We start from the raw sequence: 11,477 nt of genomic DNA, 5'->3' as shown, positions 1-11,477 counted from the left end.
ACTTGACCCAATAATTAAATAAATTTTGTATTTATAATGTTAGGTGGTACATTAATTTTATATAACGTACACCCACTGAAGCATCAGAACAAATGTAGTCCTCTGAAATTGCCTGTTAACCCGGGGCTGCTCGGGATTTATCCGAAAGATCTTTCTACGAACTTAGAGATTTGCACGAATTTCGCCTCACCGTATTATCGGACAAATTTTGGACAGCATCCTGATAAAATTTCTAAAAAACTGTGGACTATTGTCAGACAAGCCTCAGATAAATAACGGTCCAGGCTTGAACAAATCTTGGAAAAAATTCTACACAAGTCTCCAGCAAAATTTGTGTACAGTGAAACAAACTTTAGAGTATGTTTGGAAAAATATTGGAAAATATTCAGACAAAGTGGGCGCACACTTCGACGCAAATGTCAGAACAAATCTCCCTGAAGTACAGAATTAAAAATGATTCTATTCATAATAATGTGATTAAAAAAAATCAGGAATCACCCATATCGGACAACGCTTGTTTGTACAAATTAATGTGTAATAAATTGCACTCCAATCATCAGTCTAGCGCCAATTAAATTCAGTAAACGATATTAGACTTCATCAATCTTTTGGAAACTTGCCAAAACAGAACAATTTCATCAAAAGACACCAACTAATGACATCTATTTTTACTTCTATGGATGACTCAGCTCGTAATTATATACGATTAATTTGTGATAATAATTTAAAGCTTACTCTGGCTTCAAGTTCCTTCGATGATCTTTCTGGCGCCTTTGTCATCTGCTGAATCTTTTCATCGAATTTAGCGATTATTTTGTCGCGAAGTTCTTGAGTTCTCCAACACTTCTCGTCGCCCATTTCCTGGAAAATTTTATTGGCTTTTATCACATTTGGCATGACAATGAAAACTTATTATTTACGATTATTTGATGGAGATTATTTATATCATGTTTTAATGAATGTAAAAATTTGATACTCTCACTTATATCGCCTTCATCAATTCGTGTTTTTTACAACTATTTACTTATTACAGGCAATTAAAGATGTTTAGTGCTAACGTGGCGAGAACATTTGATTGTACCACATACATTATTGGTGCCAAGGCAGTGGTCAGGAGAGACCATGACTAAAATAACGTTACTAGGTCAACGATCGAGCACACATGGGAATAACACGGTATGGGTCGTAGCCATTTGGCAAGATGGTCGAGAGTTTTTACGATAAAACAACAATATGTCATTATATAACAACAACAACTTATGTTGTACAACAGCTGTAACGTTATTAACAGATTAGGTTCATGCTTTCTAGGTACGAGTAGATGCAAAGGACATTTTCTTGCAGCATCTTACATTCATGCATTTTAGTATAACATATCGATGTCATTACTATACAAAAAACAAGCCTCGTTCTAAATGCCAATATTGAAGAATTTGTTCTCTGTTTAACGCAAAAATAATAAAACTAATAGGTAGTTTAAGAATCGAAAACATAAGATGTTAGTTTTGCAGAACTTTCCAGTAAATTTGATATTACTGCATTTTAACTCAACTCTCACACCAGTTGGAAGTGTCTGGACCAATTGTCGCATATAATCTATCACAAGGTTCCCAATCCTGCTAGAAGTTTATTACTTCAATATTCTCTCGTCACGTGCATTAGCTGCTATACAAATTCAGCTCACTCATTTAAACCAATAAGCACCAAACCACGAAGCGACTTCTACTCACTGTGTATATAAATTAGCTCTTCAATAACAAAATTCAACTTGCGTTCAAATTGAAGTTGGTACAGTGAGGTTCACCGCACTCTACGTCACCTGCAGTAGCAGTGTGCGCGCACGTCTGAGTTGCACGTTGGCTGCTCCGTAAACGCAGAAGAAAAAGACTAGTATTTTTAGTCGCAGACAACTGCCCGGCCGCATTTCCCAGCTGAAAATTGGTGCCATGCTTGAGCGGCTCATCTGTTCGCAATTCAATGGCGACGATTAAAGCAATTATTGTTTTTTTATACAGCGTTAAAATGATCGTTTAGAATTAGATTCTATTCGGGAGGTGAATCAAAGATGAAAGTTCACCTCCCGAGTTCACCAGCAATTCAAAGATGAAAGTTTATTAGCAGCTTGCTTTGGAATGCGACGCAACTCATATTGCTGCAAATCAGACGTTGAACAGTGAATGAAGATGAGCGGGCAGACTGAAGATACGCATATAAAATTAACGTGTCATGTTAAATTAATGTGTCATTAATTACATGATATGAATCACGACCTCACGTGAAAAATATAAAAATATCATAGGTGCAGTCACACTCGCACTTTGGAGAAATATTCGACGTATGTCACGAGAATGAGACTTGAATAGATTCTCAGAGATTATTCTGGGATAGACATCAATAAAAACCTGATATGGACAGCAACGTAAATTTAAACGTGTCTGTTTAAAATTTTTTCTTTCAATTTCGTGGAACGATAGCGTTGAGAAAAAATAATAATCAGTTATGTAAAGCATATTTTATTTAACCAAATCATCAATTTGAAATTTCGCTATAATGAAGGATAAATATTGAATAAATAAATACCTAAATATTATCTAAAAATTTTTATTTTATACTCATCAAGTACTATTAATCTATGCTACCACGTTGTTGTGGAATATCTTTTTCACTAATTGCATAGTATAATGTAGTCACACATTTAAATCTGGAATGAAATTCATAGCAGATCATATTAGATTATTTGCATTATTAAATTTTCAAGTAAATTAATGTACTGAATTACATTTGATAAGCAATGATAGACTTTCTTTTCCTAGAAATAATGGCGAGGTCATATTTATGTGAAAAATGCAAGTCTGACAAATGGCGATTGGTGCGATAGATACAGAGCATTTCTCACGTCTGCACTCATGAGAAACTCCACACATGATCAATCTATAAATCTAGGCGATATAAAAGGTGATAAACACGATGACACTTACTGTTTTCTCATGGTGACTATCGTTACAAAACTACACAAATATGGTGAGTGCAATCATTAAAAATAATATCCCATTACCAACTACGAATTACGTTCTTTTAACGATGATTTTCATAAATGTTGAACAACGAAGAAGCATTTCAGAACATGTTAGCTAAAATACCCACACAATCATGAAATAAAAATACTTCCGAAACCACTGATCTTGCCGTCGAGGTTCCTACTCTAATAATTTGCCAAGCGACGACAAAATTCAAATAACGAAATCGTGACAAAGAGGTAAAAGTTCTATAAACATAATATGAAACACGCGCGCTTACCAGACGAAGAAATAATTAAACCCGCTCCTAAAAAGAAAGAGATTCTAGATATCGTGTATAGAAAACTGGTGGAATCAGATGTATCGAAATTATATCCTAAAGACCTAAACTAACTCCTATATAAATCCAAAAATTATTTGAATCATAAATGGTAAATTTAATCAAGTTTAAGCAAAGCAATAGTAACTTTAGCCGAATTATTTTTCAGTTCTACAAAGAGAAAAATGTCTATAACGTCAACGTTTAATCAGCCACGAAATAATTCTGTCTGCATTGCTTTCGTAGACGAAATTGTGTAACCTGCTTCATCTTTCAACATTAGTATATGAATGAAAATGACATTCCAGGATTAGCTTAGACTCCGATCGATGTTTCATTTATGCTGCCTCGAAGGTCGAAGGAGTTTGTCTCATATCCGTTCCTATAGTGTATTGATTTTTGCGTTTGAGCAATTCCACCCCCTATATGTTCTACGATTTGTGTGGAGGGAAGATGACCAATTTTTATCCTTTACAATAGTCATAGTAGTCACAGAAATCGGTCTTCAGATGTATCGTAGAGCATGTAGCAATGTGGTGCATAAAAACACAAAACCCCCAAACATAAGTGTTTCTTCACATTTGGTGAACAATACGTACCGGCTGAAATTCATTACCATAAATCACGAGATCTCGTTCCTAAAATCTTGTTATCTTATTCTGTATCTCCATACAGCAATTAATGAAATTAGTCAGCACAAGAAAGATTCTGCAGTTCAGAGGCGTGTTTGAAGATTAAGTCTTGCGCTGAGAACCATCATATGTTGTGCAGGTAGCATAAAAACGATCGTGCTTACAACATAACATTAATTTTTTCTCCTTTAATTCCTTAGAGAAATCTTAATGGTGAGTGGCATCTATTCTTTGCATGTTTCAAGATGAGAAATTTCATTTGTAAAAGAAGCATAAATTATTTTGCACTTTGAGACTAGTAGTATTTACTTCTTGTCCAGAATTACACGTTCAGCTCAATGAACATCGTGAATGCTCTTTTAAATAAATCCTGATATTGCAGAATTAATGAAATAGAAATTCTGAAGGGTCCATGACATATAGACTTGCTCAAGAGTGAATGTAATCAATTCCGTTTTCGGCGCGCATCACGCAGATCAATTCAGATCCCGATTAATTTATGATGTGAACATGTTTTGTTTTGAAAAGTGGGGAATACATTCCCCAACATTTTACCAAAGTCGCGTGATTTTTCTAAATATTAGTTACTCGAGATAAAACATTTTGTGATTTTAATTGTGACACTGAATTTTAACATATTACTGCCGGATCTGACCAGCGTGCTCTGATATACCTCCTTCCGCTGGTGGCTGTGGTTGTGCTCGGGGGGCGCATAACGGTAGGCCAAGATGAGGAACTCTGCTTCCAGAACATCTCAGATCTCTGCCCCGTACCCGACCCTGCAGGTTGGTCTCATATTTTCAATAATATATTATATTTGTTAACAGGGTGGCCCAGTGGTTAAAGTTCAGAGTACTGAGTACCAGGATTGGCGCAGAGAGGCGCGGGTTCGATCCCAGCTCTGTGCGCTAGTTTCTGGACAGAATCGGCAAGGAGGCCGGGCGGTTAAAGCAAAGCAGAATTGGAGCAGTGAGTTGCAAGTTCGAGACCGCAAAATGCTGTGAATATTCTGCGATGTTAAGAATCGGCGACAGGCCTACGGCCTAATAAACGCTGAAACCGCTATATAATAATATCATTATAGTATCAGTTCCTAATTTCGCGCTTGAATTAGAAGAGAATTGTTCTTGTAATGTATAGTTTCTCTGATCAACAATCACAATGGAAGAGCGGTTACTTTTACTTCAACTTAACCGAATCTAAAATTCACCTCACTGAAAAAGTATCTAGCAATATGTAGAAGTCAGTAGAATCTTAGCCATAACAATAGCTTGAAATGCAGAGAAAAAGCATCTTACGGAGATGAGACTTCACAAGAGTTACCGCAGTCGAACTGATTTTTTCTCATCGCAGTGCACGTTCAAAATTTAGGAATGGTAGCGGGAACGTATATATATATATATACAATCAACTGAGCTGACTCTTCCATTGAAATGAGCTGACTCTTCCATTCTGTTGTCGATAATGAGGAAGATTTCAAGTAGAGTTCAAAATTCTTTCCTCATTTGCTACTGAGTAGAGGGTCAGGTTAATTACTTCGATAAAATTGAATTACTTTCCTTTTATAATGTGTGCATTCAAATTGCGTTTGCATTTACGGTATAGTATTTGGAAGAAACGCAGCCGTGTGCGGTACATAGTTCGAATTGGTGGTATATTGGGGTTTGGGTAACGAGGATGTAAGTGCAATAGGAAAATGCGATGTATTATTTACATCGACTGTACCTCTATTCCTATCATGATCGATATGGTTGGCAGTTTGTCAGACAAGTGTGTTTACTTTCTTTGTAATTGCTTAGATTTGTAAATATTCTCTATCAGCAGAGGCAGCCTTAAATTGCATGCATGATTAGATCCCTTGTATACCAAGCTTGAACGATACTATAAAATTGCACACTCTCTCTCTCTCAAGTTCTTATTGAACTCAATTATATAGGATCGTGGCCACAAAAAGCAGTTATTCACAACGAAAGTTCATAGGGATCAGGGGACTTGTAAATATTCGTAAATATTCGAACAAAGGTCGAATATTTCTAATTATTTCGAAGTTACAACAAATATAGTGCAAACAATACAAATAAGCAGCAGCATCAGTTCTTCATAACTGAGTTTATGAGCGCAATATTTATGCAATTTAATGATCAATTTTTTAAGTTATCTTGGTGCATATCAAATAGACATTGTGAACAATTTCGTTTCAGCTCCAGTGTTCTTCCCTGACCCGACCAACTGCGCTAAGTTCTGCGAGTGTTCGAACGGCTTGGCCTACTCGCTGACTTGTTCTCCTGAAACGCTCTACGATGTGACGGACGAAATCTGCAAGACGGCGTCCGAAGTCGATTGCGGTGACAGGCCGATCAGCGTGGCTAGAGCTTCGTTTAAGAGGTTGTGGTAGTCATGGTTCAACCTTACCATGGTGGTAGTGATAGACTGGCCGATAAGTGGAGTTAGAGCTCTATTCAGAAGGTGGAAATTACAGGCCGTTCTGAGGGATTCTGGGCAGGTATGTGGCAAGGAACCGCAAAATACTCGAAACTCTGGCAGATACTGTACTTCGTAGTGGATGATAATGACGCATAGATGATAGATAAGGAATAATTGATGCTTCACAACGGCGAAACGGGTTCTTTTGAATGAAATTTTATAACTTTGCGGTTATTGCGTAACTTACAATGCAATGAAGCTCAAGAAAAAGTTAGATCCACATTAAATCGTTTTGATTAAGTTTAGAATGGATTTTAAAAAGTTGAAACTAGTTGGCTGTACAAATAGTAGTATATGCCTTGCAAGATCGATGGGGATAGTTATTTAGTTCCACAAACGCTTCGACTAATGCAAAGAGTGCCACAGTACCTTCTCCGGCATGAATCATCAAAATTCTATACATGGTTATCAACATTGGGATTGAGTACGAGTATATTGTAATTCAAGTAAAACGAATTAACCTTTTAATATCACGACTTTCATTAAATCCTCTCACTTCCTCATTATATTTTGTATAGTAAAAAAAGTCCGAGACGAGCCAGCATACAAAGATAAGGGACTGGCAACCAGGCGATAAGTAAACTCCAAAAATTTGTGAGTAATTTACATCGTTTTAAAATTAATATCTATAAATTATTATATAATTTATATAAATTTTTATTTGTATAAATTACAGTTAGCGGTAATGAAACTAAGCGTATAGTCATACTAACATAATAAAATGACTCGAGTGAAAAGGAAAATAATCGTAAACAAGGGGACGCCTGTCGGAGACCACCATTGCCGTGCTTCGAATGGACTATCATGATCCCTTCCCTCAAGATCGTAGCCTATAACACTTTTTGACTGTAACGTTATCAGCCGCAAGCCACCAGACAAATCACATCCATTGAATTAGATCAATCAGCCCACAGAAAAATAGCCTGGCGTAGAATGGCTCAGCATCGTCTGCCAAAATTTTACACCACCCGCGCCGGAGCCTCGCAGTGATTATGATGCCCGCCACCGACACGTCCTTATCTGCCCCGTGTGTTGAATCAGCCTATACGGTCGAACGGTCACTCGTCGTGGGACGATAAATTTTGGAACAGAACTAAGGTATCTGAAACCTAACTCCTCATGATGTGAGCTAAAAGTTACGTATTTTAACGAGACTGCGGAAGTCACTCGTCGAAGGACGACAGATTTTGGAACAGGACTATGCTATCTGAAACCCAACCCCAGATACTGTGAGCTAAAAGTGACCGTCTGGTGGTGCACGGCAGGATTCATGCAATTCCCATTGGCGAGCTGGGCTGATTGGTCGCAGTCCGTTGTCCGCTAGTGACAGTTCGAGCTACAGTCGGGATGAAGTGATGATTCGATGCAAAGTTCAGTGGTGGACGATCATTACATTTTGGGCTATTCGCTTCAGATAATGGTGGCGTAAAGCCCTTGATATTTAAAACAAGATAATGTCATGGGCTGGTTACTGACGGTGACGGCAGGGTTAATACGCGGCTGAATGGTGGCCTTACGGAAATAGGCTAGGCGTTCTGTTCAGGGCTGATTGGTGCACAAAATTGGTGATGCACGGCTGCGTGCCCCAGTCGAGACGCCAAAGCAAGATGATGTCATGGGGAACACAGCCGTGCAACACCAAATTTGTGCACCAATCAGCCCTGAAAGGACCGCCCAGCATATTTCCAGATGACCACCATCAGCCGCGGATTAAGCCATCCGTCAGTAACCAGCCCATGACATCATCTTGCTTTAGTTTAAATATTAGGAGCTTTACGCCACCATATTCTGCGTAATGTTTTCATCGCAGCACAAACGAAATTAAGTGACAGCAATGGTTGAAAAGTCTAGTGTGGAAAAAGGTCTCGGAGTTTATGTCGACAAGGAGCTGAAATTTTCTACGCATATTGAAACGCAAGCTAATACAACCAACAAACTTCTTGGAATAATCAGACGCTCATACGAGTTCCTAGATGCAGAAGCGATGAAGCAGTTGTTTGTTGCTGTCGCGCCAGAATCTAGAGTTTGGAAACGTTGTGTGGTCACCGAGATTTGAAAAGGTCAAAAATTCAATAGAGAATGTTCAGAGACGTGCAACAAGGATAAATCCAGGCTTGAAGGGCAAGTCCTATGAAAAAGATTAAAGATTATGAAGCTTCCAAGCCTCAGTTATCGACGTCTGCGTGGGGACCTCATTGAAGTATACAAGTATACTCGTAATTTATACAAGGTCCCCAAAGGATTACTAGAATTTGAAACAAGAACCAACACCATGGGCCACGGCTAAAAATCGGCTATTCTATTCTCGCTTCGAATCACCGACATGTGAAAAAGCCTCCCCGATTACGTCGTTGGCGCTCCGAGTATGAACGCGTTCAAGAACTGACTAGATTAAGCTATGGAAAATAGTGAGAACAGCTAGTAAAGCAAGAGCGGCAGCATAATCTATCTTCAAAGGCCAGCGAGTGCGGTAGCCCAGACGGTCAGTCTCGGTCCCAGCACACGCGTGTAGTGGAAACGCGCACGCCAGTTTTGAGGCCCAGCCATGTAGCTTATTGGTCTCAGGCCAGTCTCAATCATTCAGAATCAGACCCGTAGTGGAAACGGGCCTTAACTCATCGAATCGACACTTCGGTGCTTCGGTTGCCTGAAAATGTTTTTGTTCCGTTTTAATTTAAAACGATCTGATGTATTTGTAATATTCAAAATTTCGAGCTGATCCGTTCAGTATTGAAGGACTTGTGACTGGTTAGATTGCTTAAACATTGCGTTTTTCGTTTTAATTGAAAACGAAGTAATGTAAAAATCTGTAATAATTCCTATCGCAGCATTTTGATAATATCTACATATATTCCAAAATTAAAGCAAATCTGTTTATTATTGAAGAAGTTATCACTGGTTAAGTTGGGCGAGGTAGTTCGGTCGCGCGAGTCGTCAATATTTCATTGTCACCTGAACTAATCGTTGAACCTGAAAAGATATGTATTTCCCAATAAAAATATGTTGCAATGTTAAAAAACTTGTCTTCACAAAATTCATTCCTTACTCATTACATTCAGTAACAAGAAGAAATGACTTTAAATTATCCTTGCCTCTTCTAGTAGCTGGAGCTGCGCACAACCTCGACGACCCACTGTCTGTACCAAACTAGGATGTTGCGAAAAAAACGCACAGTTTGAAAGATTATATTGAATACCATTGCAAGCTAAGCTGTTGTGACAAATCTGCCGCAGCAGTTTTAGCAGTACACATGCGGGTATCATACGTCAAATTCAACGTATTCAAAACCTGTCGTGTGTGGTAGTGTACATTTTGAATGTGCTGTGTGGTTCGCGGACAAATACTGTTGCGTTTATTTTTGATGCATGAGGTATTTGCCGCCCTTTGTGAAAGGGGCCTAGCTGAAGAAGATTTGAAAGGTGCATAGGACTGACCGTCAACGTTTGCACGACCACTCATTTCCCGGTCTTGTTCGGGGCTCCATGCCTAGTGCCTTCTGCCAAACACTTTATACCTCCTTGTATATAGGCAACCCCCTGCGTCGCTCACCAACTCCCATGGGCCATGGTTGATGCCAACTCCACTCTATACAATTACCCTGATTATCAGATACTGTCTTATTTATCTTCGCAGCGCAGTGAGGTTGGATAGCAGAAGGGGGCAACATTTTCATGAATATTTTGAGGTTGAAGTAACTGAAATTAAATACGAGATTTGGGAAAGTACTAAATTTGTCAAATTATGCGTTTTATATCTCACAAAATATTTCAAATGTTGCCGAAGTATGTTACGTACTCAGTACTCACCACATGTCCCAAACTAATGAACGCAGCTCGTTGGAATTTTGCACATGCATTTATTAGGACCTTACGGAGATGTTTAAGTCGTAGAGGTGTTAATTTTCATCGAGCTACGTTCACTAGTTTCAGAGATATTTCATGTTCACTAAATCTTGGCGATCGGCCGGAAAAGTGACCGAGTGCTCGTGAGAGTATGGAAAAAGTGAACATTGAAGTAACTATTTTCGGAGTGAACTATTCCCGATGAACTATTTGTCAAGAAAGATTTTAACAGGAATTTGACCAAAATTCCTTATTTTCGACGAAACTGGGTAATAAAAGGTCCTTATATTCTGTAAATATATTCTAATATGGACAATTACGCGTCGTCGTTCATGATTGTTTTACCACCATCAATTATCCGTTGAAAGCCAAAAATAGTCAGTCACCAAAATGAAACTGAGTAAATTCTGTTCTCGATATTTGTGCTGATCGTTCTTTAGTCGACTTACCATTTCGTTGGAATGAATTAATTTCTCATCAAATAGTCAACGGATAGCTGGATTAACATAAATGGAAGTTCCTAGGATAATTGGGAAGCATTAAGTTCGTCAAGTCCAACAATTATCTCATACGCGCAACTTGAATGTTTTTTCGCTCTTCTCCCGAGACGATCAACATCTAATCGCTGGCCTGACGTCTTCTGATCACCGACAGTCGCGCAATAGGATTGAATCTCTCTCATCTCCTCCATGTCCAATCACAGCTAATATAACCCTTCAATAATAGGTCTCAGGTATAGTCCCTAGACGAATACAATGTAGAATTTCGCACCCAAAAGAGCTACAAGTTTTAGATCTTCCATACAGTTGAAAGAGAGTTGAAACGCCCCCGGTTTGTTCGTTCACACTTGTGCGTGGACCAGGTACAATTAAGTGTCACCAAACTGCATCCAAGCAATCGGAAAATTGTTCACTCGTTGAGAAACTCTTGAAAAAACATTTAAACGAGAGCATATTTAAAAACTGATAACATAGGAATAGCCCAATTTCATGGTTGTCAATATCATATTATTCAACCAACATTAAATTCAAATAAATGCAAACGTCCTTCTATTGTCGACGCTCACAACGTTGTCGTAGGATCAGGTCATTCACTATATGTAAACCTACGTAAAGTAACCGCACATATAACCACCAATAGCTGTTGAAAATAGAGTATATTTTTATCGAGCAGGCATACGCAA

At 38.5% G+C, this 11,477-nt stretch overlaps 1 protein-coding gene across 1 annotated transcript; it reads left to right on the top strand.

Annotated features, from left to right (window-relative positions):
* Positions 1 to 2,963: 2,963 nt before the first annotated feature.
* On the top strand, positions 2,964 to 6,363 carry LOC108682642. The gene is made up of 3 exons (XM_018171845.1): positions 2,964 to 3,021; positions 4,627 to 4,753; positions 6,170 to 6,363. The coding sequence occupies exons 1-3, from the start codon at positions 3,019 to 3,021 to the stop codon at positions 6,361 to 6,363; spliced, it is 324 nt and encodes a 107-aa protein (XP_018027334.1). The 5' UTR covers positions 2,964 to 3,018.
* The last annotated feature ends 5,114 nt before the right edge of the window (positions 6,364 to 11,477 follow it).

Source organism: Hyalella azteca, unplaced genomic scaffold, assembly GCF_000764305.2.
Source record: "Hyalella azteca isolate HAZT.00-mixed unplaced genomic scaffold, Hazt_2.0.2 contig10644, whole genome shotgun sequence".
Lineage (NCBI taxonomy): Eukaryota > Metazoa > Arthropoda > Malacostraca > Amphipoda > Hyalellidae > Hyalella > Hyalella azteca.
The sequence above is the reverse complement of the archived record's forward strand: the minus strand, read 5'-3'. Positions and strand labels throughout refer to the sequence as shown.